Raw genomic sequence first — 18,807 nt, forward strand, 5'->3', positions numbered from 1 at the left:
CCACCGTATTTACTCAAATCTAAGCCGCACATGAATAATGAGACTCGAAATCTAGGAAAAAAAAATTCCTGAATCCAAGCTGCACCTGAAATTTGAGACTTGAAATTCAAGGGGAGAGAAATTAGGCCGCACCTCCAAATCGAAACAAAGTTGGTCCATTGTAATATGAGACACAATTTAGGTTGAATGAATGATGATGCAGCTACAGTAGTTTGGTTCGAGTCGTAAGCTTAGCAGTTAAGCTTTACCAGGTAGCCATTACTATGCGTCAGGCGCTCCATCCGTATTTATACGGGTACCCTTCCTTTTTCCCGTGCTTCGTCTGGTTTGAATTGATTGCTTATTTTTCTTTGATCTGATAAGTGCCGTTCTTTTTTTTATAGGTGTTTACATCACTCTAAGCTGAAAATGCATTATTGTACTGTGTCATGCATTGTTTGTCACATTCTGATAATGAGTGTTTACGGCCTGTCACCGCTCGCGACATGGCTTGCTTTTGTGCATGCTACCGCCACTTACAATTAAAAAAAGAGAGAGAGAAATCATCTCATTAGCGAAACAATGGCAAGAGACTGCTATTTGTTGTTACTTACACTGCTGCTTTCTTTGCTAATGATCAACAAGAGCTAAATAATAGACAGTGTATGATAGAAGATGTTCTGAACAAGAGTTTAACGAAAAATTTTCTCCGTTTGAAAATCTTTGCAGACGCCTCCTTAGTACATTAGATTCTGCACAGAAATTGAGAGTCATTTTAGATTTAAAAAGCTACTCAATTGCTGTGCTTCATTTCTGACTGTATCTCTATTAGGCATAAGAATAATACGGATATAAACATGACATGATATGTATATTCTTCCGCGTTTGCCGTTGTCTCACTCTAGTTTCGTAGTTTATTAGGCAGACAGGATTTAAATGAGGTAGCACCAAACACGAAGGAATACATGGCAAAATGTTTATATTCGTATTCTTCTTATGGTGAAGAGAATACTGCATGTGATTCACATTTCATCAGGTTCCTATTAGCAACCATCTCTTCTCACAGGTAGGAAAAAATTCAGAACGTAGAGTTGACCATATTGACAAACATCCCAAACAGTCTTGCCAGTCGGATTTTCATAGTACACTGAAACGCTGCTACATTCGAAGATGAACAATACGGAATTTGTATTTACTTCGTTGGATACTGTATGAAAATGCAATGGTTGAAACTCGTGGCGGAGAAAAAAGCTCGTCTTCCACCTTTTTTTTTTTTAATTCGTTTACTGACGCAGAGGTTTTGGCGCCAGTATTTATCATTGTGCCTGCAAAACATGCTTGTGTAGCGTTACATATATTCGACGGCAGAAGTTAGTTGTGGCGGCACCTACCAACATTTTTCAGAACTTCCGCTTACTTTGCACTCGATTCTAAGCCGCAGGCGGTTTTTTGGATTACAAAAACCGGAAAAAAAGTGCGGCTTAGATTCGAATACATACGGTAATTACAGAGCACACAGAGCATTTAAGCAATCATTATTTCTACACACGACACTTGAATGGAATGGAATGCAGCCCTAATAACTGGTTCAGTGGAAGTAACCTCTGCCATGCACTTCATAGTTTGCAGGGTATGGATATGGCAAATGTAAATGAGACAATCTGCATCGTCAGTCTAGGCAAGAGAATCAAGAGCGTGACTGATTTGGATATGGTATAGTAGCGAGAGAGAGAAAACAAGAGAAGAGGCAAGCTGTAGGGAGAGGAAGTGATGGAATGAGAATTAGAATGAGGAAGAGAGAGAGAGAGAGAGAGAGAGAGAGAGAGAGAGAGAGAGAGAGAGAGAGACAGAGAGAGAGAGAGAGAGAGAGAGAGAACCAGTGTGCAGTGGAATGGAGGGGCAGGGGAGGGAGGAAAATTAGAATTTTGGGTTTGGGTGTCTAATGCATTGTGTAAGGGTGGGGGGGGGGGGGGTGGTAAGGAGAGGAGCAGAAGTTTTTTCAATAGCATAAAGCTGCAGTAAGATATGGGATCTTAGGATAAGAAAAGTCTGAGTAGTGAAATTCCAGGCACTGAGAAGTTATTAACAAAAGAGGGTTAACAGCTTTGATCACTAAAAGTGATTTTCAAACAACACAGAACTTCACACAGCCAAAGACAAGGATAATTATCCCATTGCTTAAAACATGTTTGCCTCTCCAAAGATAAATTCAAAGACAATTTGAATTAATTCCTGCCCCCCTCTCCCCGTCCAATGTAATAAGATTATTCCAAAAAGGTTTGCAACAGAGCTTTTGTGAAGTTTGGAGAGCAAGAGAGGTAACCAGATAAAGTGAAGCTATGAGGGTGGGTAGTGCCTCATTCCTTGATCACTCAGTCTGTAATAATAATGCCACAAAAAGCAACATGCAGAGTTTGACTTGTTCAGCAACACAGTTTTGAATCTTTCAAGTTATTTCAAACCAGAGTACACACAGCTGCAGAATGTAAAAGCATTGTGGAGACATAGGAATTGTCTGTCACATCATTATAAACTTATCTCACAAGCATCTTTAGGACAGTGGACTTTTGTGTCAAGTGAAAACTTTACATTACACTACGAGTTAAGTACAGATGATGGTTTTGCAGGTACCAGTATTTCTCTCTTCACAGATTTCTTTTGAAAAGAAGTATGGTACAATGACATCATTGGTCACTTCAATGCATTACAGGAAGTTTATGGTAAGATGTTTTGAAATACTGAAGAACTCAACTCACTGCAGTTTCCTTCTTTCAATATTATTAATTCCTGTCTGACGTGCTGAAACTCATTTTTTAAATGCTGACATGTGGCTAGTCAAGATTTGTATTAGAATGATGCCTTAAACACAAATCAACATTCTGCTCTAGGAAGCAGCACAAATGCCTCTTCATCACAAATGCCTCTTCATATGTTGTGCCAGTAGCACATGGATATATTTAAGTTGTGGAGAATCCAAACAATGGAGTCCACAATTATTCAGAAGTTATGTAACATAATGGAGCTTCTTTGTGTAAATTATTGTTTCTCCAATGAAACTAAACAATTTCAAAACACCAGCTGTTTTGACAGTGGCATTGGGGTCAATCCTTATGAAATCACTCAATTAAAAAATAAATAAAAAAATTGACAATTTAGAATTTTGCAATTCTTTTTCATTTTATTTTACCTATCAAAATTATGTAAAATATAAAATTATACATCTTTTGGAATTTCACTTTGTAATTTTAATTTTTAAAGTTTTTGCCATGTCTGAAATGTTTAAGTGATCATACATCAAAAACTATTTGACATACAGACCTAAATTTTATAGCATTTTATTCGGCTTATTACAGGCTTTTAAATATCTTCTACTTGGCACAATTCATTAAAACGTTAAAATTTACCAAATCACACCTTTTTTTAATTTTGAAAACTTCATTTTTTTTTTCAAACAAAATAATTCTAACATATGTTAGTCATAAACTATTTGTTAATGTACGTGACAAATTTCACGATGGTATTAATAAGGGAACACATTGAAATAATTATATTTTACTGCAATTCCCAATGCCAACTATGCCTCGACTGCACCAAATTTGCAAGCTGGTTCATGAAACTAATAGTTAAAAGGAAATTATTGATTACTAATTAAGTACACTTCAATTTATCATTTTAAAATTTTACTTAGCCATTATTTACAAAGCCACTAAACCATAAATTAACACAAATAATCCAAGCAATAGTATGCATTTTCCATTTTATATGCCTTTTGATTTCTAATTAAGATATAGTTTATATTTTTAGAACAGATATTTATATTAACACTATAGGGGATGTCCATAATTAATCCCTAGTTTCAAAATGCTGGAGAAAGAGAACCACTGCTCAGAGGAATGACTTCAAAATTGAATAGCATATTATTGACAAAGGGAAAAATGTCATGGATGTAAGAAAACGTACGAGGTTCTACACAAATGTGGTCAGGTATAAGTGACAGATGAATCGCAATACAGTGGCTATGATTCGAATTGCACATACACCATCCATACTGTTCAACATGCCTGATTGCACAAGTTCGGCAGTCAACAGTTGTTGCACTGTTGGTTAGGTGAGCCCACACACCACGGCAAGGTCATACCACACCGGATGGGAAAAATATGTTTTTAACTGCCCTGGAGCCAAGAACTGGATAAAAAGCAAAATGACGTCAATTTCTAATTTTTGTGAGACAGACAGAAGCCATATTCAATATGCTGTCATTTTCTGCCACAAGTTGAAATAGAGAAACAGCACATTCCACAACAGATCAGAGTGCCTGGGGGGTCACGTTACGTTCACAATGTATAGTGCAATGTATGCCTTCAATTCAGCTACATATGTAACTGGAGCACAGAACACATCTTACAAGTAACCCAATAGTCAGAAGTCACACAGATTAAGATAAGGTGATCTGGATGATCAGGCTGTGTAAAGAAATTATGGCTGATAATTCTAGCATTTCCAAAATGTCTCTACAACAGCTGCTTCACTGGCTGTGTGGAGGGTTACCATCTTGCACAAAAATGATCCCCCAAACACGTGCACAGCCCCCCCCCCCCCCCCCCCACACACACACACGTGCAGTTGAAGGGATGGAATGATGGTGCGCAAAAGACTCTCACAGTGTTTATCAGTGACGGTATGGGTAACAGGCACCACAGGACTCGTCTCCAGAAAGAATACAGTCCTACGATAAATAATGCAACAAGCCTGCACCTTATTCACCTTTTCAGAATGATGTGGTAGCAGCTGGTGTGCATGCGGATTCTCTATTGCCTATATTCTGCAATTTTTTGTACTGACATGTACCTGGAGATGGAAATGGGCTTTGACTGACCACAGAATATTCCATGGCCATTCGCTGCCTATTTCCGTAAGAGCAAGGAATTCCAGAACGAATGACTATCTTGCTGGAGGGTCAGCTGGAAGCAACTCCTGTGCTGGTGGACTTCATATGGATAGCAGTTGCAGGACGTTTCATAGGATTTTATGCACTGTACTTGGAGACACATCAATGTTCGGCCAATTTCCCATGCACTGAATGTTTGCACACCACCACTCAATTTCTCCTTCTATGCTGTAGCTACATCTTCAACAGACATTGGATCAACTGCTTTCCTCCCTTTGCCACAATGCACTTCAAATGAACCTGTCTTTTCACATTTTGTATCATTTTTTTCCAGACCCTTAACAGATATCTGATCAACGCTTTTTTTCATATTCTTGAGTACGCAGGGCTACTGGTGCATAGTCACCACTCTTGTTAAAGAATGTTAACAACAGCATGCAATCCTTCATGGAGATATTCATGGTGGGCATTTCGGTTGCAAACTGAAGAATTGCCATGTGCTGCACATCTGTTGGTGTGCATATTCTGACACTTATAGCACCATCTATTGGTCAAATTTTCATTACACTTTTGTTGTTCCATGATGTTTCTCCCTGCATTAATAATATGCTGTTCAAATTTGACATCATTCTGAGCAGTGATTCTCTTTCTAAAATTTTGAAACTGGAATTTTAGTTATGGACACCCTATGTAATTAAACAAAAACATTCATTTCTATTGACACTAAGTCACTTCAGTAGATATGAACTGCTGAGATAAAATTAGCAAAGCACTCATGATGGGAAAAGGAGCACATTGGTGCATGCATGTAAAGAAGTGGGATATTGTATTTGTGTATTCGAACATTTGTCTTCCAATGTTTTATTATGAAATTAAGTATTTTAAATAATGACAGTGGCACATTTTTGTCACTTATTCACCTGAGGATGTTCATACAGAATGAAACAACTGCCTTAATAAATGCACCTAAAATAAAAGTCACGGTAGTTTACTTAATGTTCATATTAATCAATTGTGGAAGCACAATGTTATGAACAGTAACTTACTTCCAATTGTTTCAGTGGAATAGAGCATATATCCCATCAGTCTGTTTTCCTACAGCATAAAAAGGAGCATTCCACAATGTTTTTGGAAAGACTTTGATGTCTGTAACATTTAAGTGTGTCCAGATGCACACAATACTCTTTTGAACAGATTGTGTGCTATCAAGAGATCACAAATAAATAAAACCTACCCCTGTACATTAAATCCCACAACTGCCGCTGGAAAAATATATAGACTATCAGACAAAGAGCTGCAAAGAGCCTCACAGACTACATTGGAAAAGAAAGTGTTGTTACATCAATAATATGTCATTACTGCTTGGGAAAAGTAGGTTATGTATCTTTAAAAAAACTTTAATATATAGTCTTATACTTCAGTAAGACTTTTACTGGACCACCATTATGTCCTTCTTGTGGAAGGTGAGTAAAAAGTTACTCATTACAAAGCACTTGAACAACACATTGTTAAACAATAACAGCTGCATCACTATTTAATTAATAATACTAGTTAATACCGATGTATTTTTAAAATGAAAATATAGAAAGTAAATTATTCAGCCTTTTTTTTAGCATGTGTTGTTATGGTGTATGTTAAAATATCTTCACAGTTAACATGAAAAAGCCAAATATGAATTCAAATTTAACTCTACATGGAGGTGACAAAAGTCATGGGATAGAGATATTCACATACAGGGTAACAATAATTGAACTATATGAAATAAAATTGTCATAACTCCTGAATGGTTTGCATTACGACGTTCATACTGCATGGTTGGCTGCAGGGCATGGTGGGAATTAGTACGCACATTATTGTTTGGTTTAGCAACGAAGCCCATTTTCATTTGGATGGGTCTGTCATTAAGCAAAGTTGGCACATGTGGGGGATTGAGAATCCACATTTTGCGTTTGAGATGTCTCTTCACCCTCAACAGGTGACTGTGTGGTGTGTAATGTCCAGTCACGGAATAATTGGTGCGATATTCCTCGATGGCATGGTGACTACCAAATGGCACATGAAGGTTTTGGAGGTTGGTTTCATCCCCATTATTCAAAGTTCGTGCAAGATGGAACTAACCCCATGAAAGCAGGAGAGTGTTTGATGTTCTGGAGAAGTACTTTCGGGACTGCATTCTGTCTCTGGGGTATGCAGAGGCCACTGGCATGGGCCTCAACTGGCCGCCATATTCTCTGTATCTGGAAACAAGCGACTCCTTTTTGTGGGAGCTATATTAAAGACAAGATGTGCAGCAGTAATTCCAAAATCATTGCTGGGCTGAAAACAGCCATTCAGGAGGTCATTAACAGCATTGGTGTTCTGACATTTTAGCAGATCATATAGAATTTTGCTATTAATCTGTGCCATATCATCACCAATGATGGCAGGTATATCAAACATGTCATAACTTACATCCGAATACTTGTTGTGACGTTTACAAGTTGAATAAACTTTGTGCAAACTGAAGTTTGTAACTAATTTACATTTTTTTCTCATATAGTTCAGTAATTGTCACCCTGTATATAAATGGTGGTAGTACTGTGTACACAAGGTATAAAATGGCAGTGCATTCATAGAGCTGTCATTTGTACTCAGATGATTCATGTGAAAAGGTTTTCGTTACGATTGTGGCCGAGTGATAGGAATTGACACAGTTTGAATGTGGAGTGGTAGTTGGGGCTACATGCATGCGACATTCCATTTTGGAAATAATTAGGGAATTCAGTATTCCTAGATCCACAGTGTCAACAGTGTGCCGAGAATACCATATTTCCAGCATTATCTCTCACCATGGACAACACAGTGGCTGATGGCCTTTACTTAACAACCTAGAGTACTGTGTTTGCATGGAGTTATCAGTGTTAATAGACAAGCAACACTATATGAAATAACCACATAAATCAGTGTGGGATGTACATCGAACGTATCCATTAGGACAGTGGGGGAAAATCTGGTGTTAATGGGCTATGGCAGCAGAAGACCAAAGCAAGTGCCTTTGCGAACAGCACATCAGCTGCAGCACCTCTTCTGGGCTCATGACCTTATCAGTTGGACCCCAAATGACTGGAGAACTGGGACCTTGGTCAGATGAATCCCAATTTCAGTTGGTAAGAGCCGACAGTTAAGTTCGAGTGTGGCGCAGACCCCACGAAGCCATGGACCCAAGTTGTCAACAAGGCACTGTGCAAGCTGTGTGGGCTGTGTTTACATGGAATAGACTGGGTCCCCTGGTCCAACTGAACAGATCACTGACTGGAAATCGTTATTTCAGCTATTTGGAGACTGTCTGCAGCCATTCATGGACTTCATGTTCCCAAACAACAATGGAATTTTTATGGATGGCAATGCACGTCACCGGGTGACAATTATCCATGACTGGTTTGAAGAACATTCTGGACAAGTCAAAAGAATAATATTCCCACTCAGATCGCCAGACATGAATTTCACTGGACAATGATGGGATATAATCAAGAGATCAGTTTGTGCACGAAATCCTGCACCACCAACACTTTCGCAATTATGGTCAGCTAAGGGAGCAGCATGGTTCAATATTTCTGTGGGAGAATTCCAACGACTTGTGCAGTACATGCAATGTCGAGTTGCTACACTACGTCATGCGAAAGGAGGTCCGACACGATATTTGGGGGTATCCCATGACTTTTTTCATGTGATGAACATAATGCTGAAGGTAGCTGAGCTAAAACAACATGACGCTTCAATGGACATTCTCAGAATACGAGCACATTGAACAAAAATATTATGTGGAGCACTTCTCAATAAATGATTGGCAGTTGCTTCATACCAATTACAACACTTCCAATCACATCGCCTAACTTTGAGTAAGAGTATATAACAAATGGAAATAAATATGGCAGCAAAGGCCACCAGTACTACGAACTACAAATTACTTTACTGAGATCACGGCTTACACGAGATCATGGCTTACACCTTACATCCATCCTAAGGATGAATTTCCATCATGGCAATTTCTCTGCAGCATAGGAGGATGAGGGTCCCCAATTCATTCATCCTACTCAAAATCAGTTTAAATCACCTATTCTTTTTGTGTGGGTAGCAGTGTGACAAGCAAACCACTTTATGTGAGAGACTACAGAATCTGAAACTCTAATTTCCCTCAAATATCAGCACAATCCTAGCATCAGAAAATACAGTCCACACAATCATCAGGGACTTTAAAACAGAACTTAAGCTGCATATGCATAATTAAACATCCATTCTTGCTGACATCATCTGTATCTTCCCACAGACTGATATACCATCTTATGAAATTCTTCATATAACCACAAGACTAGGTGGCAATTTCACTGCAGAACAAATTAGAATATCTTAACTATTTTCTCAGTGACCTAAAAGAATTTTCTTTGCTGCCAGTTATCAAGAGGTGCTACAATGATTTGTTATCTATTATTAGGTGCTCAGTAGGTTCTCATACAGCTTTCTCTGTATCACCTGTACAATAAAGAAGTTTGTGGTATGTATGCAAAATGCCTAGACTTAAAACTAAATAAAATGTTTCAAACTTTTCTGTCTTTACAGGAGCATCACTGTGTGTTTCCAGTTTCAGTTTGATAAAAGCAAAATCTGGGACAAAATCAAAAATGAAATAACTATAAAGAAGCATAGGAACCGATAGGCAAGGCATAGTACTTTAAGGCGTGCAGATTACTTTAAATTTGATTTTGCAGTCCGGAACAACTCAAATTTTGGCATATTATGAAATACAGTTAACAGCAGGAAGACAATTACCAATACGCCAGTGGCAACTCTTTTGACTTGTCATATTATAGGTTTTTATTTTGGCTTCCATAGCTCTTTATCAGGTAAAGACTAAATTTCTTAAATTTAATTAAAATTACATTTTTAATCATGCCCCTATAACACAGAGGATTGTCTGACACTACCACGGGCAAGTTCATGAGACACCTATATTCTGGCCTGGGTAAAAGAAGACTGAACTCTTGACAACAAAATTAATAATAGCAAGCCACACTGCACAACCCAACATTCGAACTAACGAAACTTCAGGAAACAAAAATGAAATGTGCTTCAAAACATGTATTGGCGAAAAAAAACTTAACAACATTTTTTCACAGGTGGCAGAGGTTTTTTAAAACTAAATTTAATTCACAAACAGACTAAAAAAAAGAAACAGGAGCTTCTTGCTTCAGCACGATAGCCGTTTTCAGACGAGGAAAAAAATTCCTTGAATACAATAATTATTAGAGTTTATAAGAGAAGAGAAACACAAGAAACAATTATAGACTTATCGCCCTCTTCTTCATACACGACAGTTGTTAAGATTTTAATGAGGTAAAGTAAAAAGATGACTTTAGAAGGGGGATCTACCACAATGGACAATTTGCAAGTTGTGATGAAATTACAGTACTGAACAATGAGTATGAATTACTTTGTGTCTGGGATTCAATCACAGGAGAGCTTTCAACTTGTTTCCAACAAAAGCAGTGTAAGTGGCCTCACGTTCCCTTTCTTTCTAAGAGAAAACGAGAACCCTCTGCCCTAGTTTGGCTCGGTTCGTTATTGGCGTATACTGTTGCTTAAGTGTCATTTCTGCCGCACATACCATTAATAAAATATCATAGAAAAAGATCACTACTGAAAACATATCATTAACAGTGTTACTATGCTAACATTGTGTTTCATTCATGGTGCCATCGGCACAACTCTGCAATAGCTGCCAGATTCAGTTCCATAAGTGGGCCAAAGGCTTCAGACTTGTGATGACTGAACTGTAATGCAGGAACACTATGGGGAAAGTGTGCAAAAAAAGTTGTAGGTGGGTCCTTCTATACTTGTCCCTCAAGTCACCAGTTTTGTTGCTCTCTAGCACTTTACAAACACGGCAACCAATCAACTTATGTTAGTATGCTGACAAATGCATATGTAACTGCAACAGCTTCTATTAACTATCATCATCAAAGTGGGAAATCCACAATTTAAAGACGGGTCATGAAAGGGGATTCCATACTCCTGAACTATTCTATAAGGGGCATTTAAAAAGAAACGAGCCGGAGGCACAATTACTGAAACCAGTAGCTGTACTTTAGAAGTACTGACCCTGGCTGTTGAGACACTTGTACCACTGTGACACATGGCGGTGAATGGCTGTCCCATAAAATTCCCGGGGCTGCGATGTTACCCAGTTCTGCATATACAGTTGGATGTCGTCGTCCGAGGTGAATCGTTTGCCCCTCAGAGCCTTTTTAAGGGGTCCAAAAATGGTGTAATCACAGGAAAAGAGGTCCGGACTGTATGGAGGGTGGCCGAGAATCTCCCATTTGAATTTCTGCAGGAGTGCCGTGACTGTGTTGGCCATATGAGGTTTTGAATTGTCGTGCAGCAGAATGACCCCACGGGCGAGATTGCTTGGCCGTTTTGATTTGATCACTCAGCGAAAGGTGGTCAAGGTTTACAAGTAATGCTGGGCATTCACTGTGCTGCAGGAAGTTAATCAGAAGGGGGCTGTCTTCTTCAAAAAAGAATGTCAGGATAACTTTTCCTGCATGCGTGTGGATGGCCTTGGCTTTTTTTGGTGGTGGTAACCCTAGACGCTTCCACTGGAGACTTTTTTAGTCATTTAGATTCTGGTTTGAAGTGATGATAACATGACTCATCTCCAGCCACCACTCGTGCCAGGAATGCATTCCCTTCCCGAGCATGGCGCTACAGATGACCAAGACAGTGGGCCATTCAACACGCTTCGTGGTGTGGTTGAAGACTGTGGGGCACCCACTGGGCACACACTTTGGACATGTGCAGTTGTTCCCTCGTGATGGTGTGAACACTTCTAATGCTCAATCCGACCATGGCAGCTATGGCTTTCACTGTCACTCAGCGGTCCTGGGTAATGAGTACACATTCACCAACTGGACAATGTCATAGGTTATGCAGTGTGGTGCTCCAGACCATGCATCATCGGTTAATGACACCTGTCCTTCCCTGAAGCGCTTGTGCCACGCCTTGACCCTTGCAAGGGACATGCAGTATTCAGCATACACTTGTGACATTCGTCGATGAATGTCCATTCCTCCTACTCCCTTCGCTGTCAGAAATCGAACACCTCTTTGCTCTTCTGTTAACGCCTCCATGTCACTGCTTGCAATACTACTGGCAGTGTTGGACAATAGATGCATGCTGCTGCTAGCTCTGTATAGTCACATGATGTGCATGCGTGCCCTCTAGCGACAGGCTGTGAACTTCCACAGCTTTGGTCGGAACCACCCCTCATTACACACACCATGACATCACCCTCCCAGTCACCAGTCTGTGCATTCCAGACTCCGGATGGTTTTTTTTTTTTTAACACCACTTATAAGCAGTCTTAAAGGGAGTTTTCAGTAATATAGTCAAACTTTTGTGAATCACCAGTAGCAAAATCATTCTGATCAGAAACATTGTGTGGATGTTTTTACACTGCTTAAATAATAAGTTATCTATAGATACTCAATGGAGTGTCACAAAAATGGCCGTCACAAATGGTTTGGCAAAAATAACTTTTCATTAGTATTCACAATTACCACAGAGCATTTTACCATAGTAACAAGTTTCCTAGTGTAATAATATTCATTATATGGTAAATTTCAATCTTGTTATGCAATACACACAAATGTGTCAAGTTTTCCCCAACACTAAAAACTACAAATCAAAGAGGCAACAGGCCAAAGTTGAAAAACCTTATTTAGTACTATCACTAACTTGAATAATAAGCATTTATTGTCGACATCAATGCTAAACTGCCCATCTTCTCTGCTATCCTTTCGAATAACTTGTCCACCAAACTCTTTGTTCATCATCTGCATTCCATAACATATTCCTGTAAAAAAGGCAAATTCAATTTACTTTATGTAAATTCAAATCTTAAATGTATTTATTAACTAGAACACTACTTACCAAGAACAGGAATTCCTATCCTAAATATGTCTGCATCATACCGAGGAGCATCTTCAGCATATACAGAGTTTGGACCACCAGATATTATGACTGCCCTGAAATCAGATGTAGATTTTACTGGCAACAAGAATTCAAAGAGCAATATTTCAATGAAATTTGACATTATCCATTTTAAGCAAGACATCTATTTGAAATACACTATTTATTCACAACTGTTTTTATCACTTTTGGTAATATATTTTAGTTGACCAGTTTCGACTCTTCATGAGTCCTCATCAGAACTGAAAATCTACAAAAGACAAAAATGCAAAATGACTATTAAATATCTACAGTTATCGAAATATCAGTAGTACTTTTTTGTTTTTCTCTTCTGAAGAATTTTAGTTCTGATGATGACTCATCTGAGTCGGAACTGGTTAATGGTAACATATCTACCACTAACATATATCTAAAAACAAAGATGATGTGACTTACCAAACGAAAGCGCTGGCAGGTCGATAGACACACAAACACAAACATACACACAAAATTCAAGCTTTTGCAACCAACGGTTGCTTCGTCAGGAAACAGGGAAGGAGAGGGAAAGACGAAAGGATGTGGGTTTTAAGGGAGAGGGTAAGGAGTCATTCCAATCCCTGGAGCGGAAAGATTTACCTTAGGGGGAAAAAAGGACGTGTGTGTGTGTGTGTGTGTGTGTGTGTGTGTGTGTGTGTGTGTGTGTGTGTTTGTGTTTGTGTTTGTGTTTGTGTTTTTGTGTGCGCGCGCGCGAGTGAGTGAGTGTATACCCGTCCTTTTTTTGTTCGCCTAAGGTAAGTCTTTCCGCTCCCGGGATTGGAATGACTCCTTACCCTCTCCCTTAAAACCCACATCCTTTCGTCTTTCCCTCTCCATCCCTCTTTCCTGATGAAGCAACCGTTGATTGTGAAAGCTTGAATTTTGTGTGTATGTTTGTGTTTGTTTGTGTGTCTATCAACCTGCCAGCGCTTTCGTTTGGTAAGTCACATAATCTTTGTTTTTAGATATATTTTTCCCACGTGGAATGTTTTCCTCTATTATATTCATAATGATATTAACACATTTGTGAGCAAAAGAGGGGTATTTCAGAAATATCAAGAAGAATTATAAGTTTTCTTATTGTTTAACAGAAGCAAATATCATAAAATGTTACACAAATCACATCCAGACAAAAGTGCAATGTGTCCTTCATAATATGAACTTTCATGGATGGTAGGGAGGACTGATAGGTGTTGGTGAAAACCCACTACACAGCAACTATACTTGAATCAGAATAATGCAAAATGATTGCTGTCCAGCTGTTTATGGTGCTGTTACCATAGCTCCAACCTGAGAATGATTTTGGTTATGCATCCTGTTCCATTCAACACTGTCAAATCAGGTCCCGAGTTCGAGTCTTGGTCCGGCACACAGTTTTAATCTGCCAGGAAGTTTCACTGTTAAATCACTTTCCAACTGCAAGCAGAAGCTGCAGATGATGCTTTCAGCTGGTAAGTTAACAGGTGCTAACCATTTTTGTCGTGTGCTTTGTTCCTCAGAGTGGCGAGTTTACTCTGTGCTACAGAATGTCTCAAGCTTGCAGCAGGAGTGAGCAGAAAAGTATGGTTACTGAATGAAGTTTCAGCGATATGCTCAAGTTTTAAATGGTCAGACACATTAGTTTGTGCGCTCAGTGTGCAAATATTTTGAGGAGATACAATGGCATGGCTGTACTGCCTTGTACTGCCTCCAACGAAGGTAATCAAAAGAACTCCACATGCCTTGAAGATAGAAACATGTCATGAATGTTTGTGACAATAAAAACTGCACAGAACAATAAGGGGCTGTTTCGTCCACGGTACAGACACCTGGCAAAAGCAGGAAGACAGGACAATGACTAATGAAATGGACTCGCTGTTTGTCATCACGTATGTAGATATTACAAGAGAAAAGAATATACAACCATAAAAAACTGAGTTATACTTCATGAGGTAGAATTCAGTGGCAGCAAGATTTATTTATTAATAACTGTCAGAGCCCTTGGTCCCAGGCACAAAAAAAATAATGGACACAATACTGTAATGGAGTGAAGCGATATCGTAGCATGGCACTGTCAATTTTTAAGTGAAATTGTTAAGCAACCATTTAAAGAAATTGTGTGGCTTGAAGAAACGTGGATAAATGTTGTACATTCTGTAAAAAAAAGACTGGACAGACGGCAGTATATGTGGAAGTGCTGCTTCCCTTGGAAAACGACACAAAGCATTACTGTCTTGCAAGCTGGTTTGTGTTTCAGGTTTTCTGTGAGTGGTGACTATCCTACTTCCATAAATCTTGTTAACGGATACCCCTCCGCACAAATATGACATACTGTATGTACAATGAAGTGATTGGTAGTTACTTAAGGAATTTATATTATTTTAATGTTGTTAGTTATTGTAGTCTCATGAAGGAAACACCCATTTGAGCACCCCTTTCATATCCAATAGGCCAACTAAACATGAAGCATACAGATAATTGTAAAAGATAGTGCACACCCAGTTACTTCTGTCAAGATATACAAATAACAGGAAAACGGTGTTATTTTATAAGCAAGAAGGATATTATAATCCTTTATACTGCATGTCAACAGGGTGTGTGAGAAGATAGTACATAACCGCACACCTGTTGCTGCTAGAGCCACACTACACACACACACACACCAGCAAACGTCACCCCCTTCCACGTTCAGTTGTGCTTAATCACTTTGTAATTCTCATCCAGGTATAGAACTTCTATGCGGATGATGCCATGTATGATGGGCACATTTGTCACCAAATAAGAAGAGAATATCAACTGAAATTTCAAATTAAGTTCATGAGCAACAAGATATGTTTGGTATCAAATAATATTATTTAACATTTCTGCTAGTTAACAAAAATGAAGATTGCAAAATTGTGACTATAAACTAAAGTTTGTAAGCAAATACCATTTCATTTGGTCTTTCAAAATAGACAATTGAAATGAAATGTCGTGTGACGAGGGCCTCCCGTCGGGTAGACTGTTCACCTGGTCTTTCGATTTGACGCCACTTCGGCGACTTGCACGTCGATGGGGACGAAATGATGATGATGACGACAACACAACACCCAGTCCCTGAGTGGAGAAAATCTCCGACCCAGCCGGGAATCAAACCCGGGCCCTCCGGATTGACAGTCTGTCGTGCTGACCACTCAGCTACCGGGGGCGGACAAAATAGACAATTCATACACCCACATCATTATTTACATAAGAGAACCACTGACGTCAAAAAGAGACTAATATACAAAGTTAGCAGCCATTTTATTCATTGCCACTCGCTTGCTTCTACTTTTCCTTCAAGAACTCAAGAACTTACTCGAAATAAAGGCATCACAATCTTGTTTATGGCACTTGGCCTATGTGAGCAATTAAAAATTCTGATAATGCAGCCATTCTTACAGCTGTGTATTTTAAGGAGTATATTTTTCAGTTATGCAACTTCAGGAACTACCTGGCTGAATGATTGTGAAAATAAATAATTGTATTTTGATTATATCTGCATTATTTCTATGTTACATTTCTTGATAGTTACTCTAATTTTTCACCCTTTTAACAATATGCTCTAAGTTAATATTACTTGTATCCTTTTTCTTTCAGTGTGAATGCTGGTGTGTCCAATGGCAATATTTCACTCTCAACACAAAGTTCTCGCACTTTACGATCTATCACTTTTCCATATTGTGCTCCTGCATCCAAAATAGCAACACGTTCTTGATTATGGGTCCCATTGGCACGGTAGTGCCCCTCTGGACTTGTGTTGTGCATTTCACTTGATGTCCAGCAGCACTGTGGAAAAATTCAAAGCCATTAGTCCCAGGAAACAAAACACTGAAAATTGGTTGCAAAATAATGACAAAAGGTTCTTTCATTGCCACTCAATTAAGCTAGATTCAATTAAAAATGAGATTCAAAGTAACAACAGAGGTACATGTCAGAATCATTCAATTTAGTTAAAGTCATCTTTCCTGCTACGCATGTGAATAGGAAAGCACAACAATAGAACTAAACACATTAGAAAACTGTATTTTAAAATTAAGAAACTACAACTCTGAAGAATAATGTTTCCTCTGAAATCTTACATGCAAACACACTTCATTCTTCCTAAGACTGCAGTTGGCAGGTAAACTGATCATGAAATAGTGCTTGACTCCAAGCCACACTATTTTATAAAAATTATTTTACACACACATACATACTCACAAATTGCATTAGCTAGGGCTGTTTTATAAAATTTGTATCTAACACCACTGCCTACACACACTGCCATCAGGCCTACTGAGTGCCAAGCACTTGCTGTGTGTGTGCGCACACACTGAACTATATTTAGACCAATGAAGGAAGGGAGGGGGTGGAGGGGGAGGGAGGGGTGGAGGGGGAGGGAGAGGGAGAGGGGGGAGAGGGGGGAGGGGGTGGAGAGGGGGAGAGGGGGAGAGGGAGAGAGAGAGAGAGAGAGAGAGAGAGAGAGAGAGAGAGAGAGAGAGGTGCTGTCTTTGGTACAGCTGAGCCCCATGTTTTCTCCATGTGGTGGTGGGATGGGGTCAAATGTCAAATTAGTGCGTTTATTGTTTCTATACAATTGGTAGCTTCAAGTGACTAATGTTGTCTTCATTCCAAAACATGTTCATAGTGTTATGTTACATAAAAGCCATTATATCATTGTTATTGTTTAGTAGGAAGATTCATTTGCAGCTGCATTCCCCTTCTCTAAGTGAAGCCCAACAATTATACTGTATAAATTTACTGTCTATATTAAACCAGATTGCAACCTATTCCCACTTACTTCGACTACCTCATGATGTTTCACATGATTGAGAGCCACAAAACTACTCAGGTACAATGTCACTGGCATAATTAATTCACATCACTATGAAACTGTTGCAAATGCAGGCAAACCTGTAGAACACCAAAAGGCAAGAACCAACAGATGACTCTCATCAGAACCAACTGTAACTCACTCCCCACAAATCAGTGGAAAGACCCATTAATGTTTGATTATAGCAAAGAAGATCACTGAAAATAGTTACAATCATTAGCAACTGGGATTGTGTATCCAGAAAAGTGTAAGATGAAATGATTGCATGACTAGTAGTAAAAAAGGCATAAGCCAGATCTGTTGCAAGAACCAAAACAAAATGTGATTCATCCTGGAAGGAGGCAGCTTTCTACACTAGATCTACCAGTGTACATCATCAGCTGGGGACCTCTATCGAGTAAGATAAATTGAAGAGTTAAAAATATTTGCACACAAATCACATCCCACACATACAGAAGCTCTAGCTCTTTCAGTCAAGGTCTCACTTACAGAAACAATATGAAATAATTTTAGGTAAGACCATAACTACAGGGTCAAAAACTATGAACTTTGAAGCCTACAGCTGCTAAATTAGCTTTAGAAACTTTTGGTGGATGTAATATGCCACAGACTAATAACCTTCCACCACTTTCTGTGCTGCAACTACCTTCCTTTCAGTGACCACTGACTGTTGTTGTCACAGATCATCTTGGAGGCGCACTTTAATCCTCAGAAGCTCATGCACACGGTACAAAGAAATGTGGATAATTTTCTCCAAGCACTCCTGATATTTCTCAAAATCAATTATCCCCTTTCCACACTGAAGAGAAATTGTGCTGCTGGGCTGCTTTCCACAATTTTTCTTCTACTGGGACACATTAGACAGCAAATGATCAGGAGCTGTATTATAACAAATGAACTTCAGCTTGAGGCTACAACGTATATATAGGGTGCCTGAGAAGAAACAGTCAATATTCAGGGATTTGACAGGAACAATCATTCAAACCAAAGTGTGCTCTAAAATGCACACCTAAGGAACTATGAGTACTTTCTCAGTAAAAAAGACATGTTACACAGTAACGAGGATGAACAAGTCCTCACAGCACCTAAGGTATGCATTTTAGAG

At 39.0% G+C, this 18,807-nt stretch overlaps 1 protein-coding gene across 10 annotated transcripts in view; it reads right to left on the reverse strand.

The window, feature by feature from the left end:
• Positions 1 to 18,807, reverse strand: part of LOC124593758 (GMP synthase [glutamine-hydrolyzing]) — a 179,963-nt gene that overhangs the window by 122,242 nt on the left and 38,914 nt on the right. For 6 of the 10 annotated variants that reach the window (XM_047132103.1, XM_047132102.1, XM_047132104.1 and 3 more), the window contains 3 exons: positions 16,467 to 16,675; positions 12,836 to 12,930; positions 12,641 to 12,758 (listed from right to left, as the gene is read on the reverse strand). In XM_047132103.1, the coding sequence (XP_046988059.1) occupies positions 12,641 to 12,758; positions 12,836 to 12,930; positions 16,467 to 16,654 (401 nt within the window). In that variant the 5' untranslated portion in view covers positions 16,655 to 16,675. Of the gene's footprint in view, positions 1 to 12,640; positions 12,759 to 12,835; positions 12,931 to 16,466; positions 16,676 to 16,968; positions 17,197 to 18,807 lie in introns of those variants that run through there. The other 4 variants (XM_047132109.1, XM_047132107.1, XM_047132100.1 and 1 more) reach the window with 4 other exon arrangements.

Source organism: Schistocerca americana, chromosome 2 (assembly GCF_021461395.2).
Source record: "Schistocerca americana isolate TAMUIC-IGC-003095 chromosome 2, iqSchAmer2.1, whole genome shotgun sequence".
NCBI classification, from domain to species: Eukaryota; Metazoa; Arthropoda; class Insecta; order Orthoptera; family Acrididae; genus Schistocerca; species Schistocerca americana.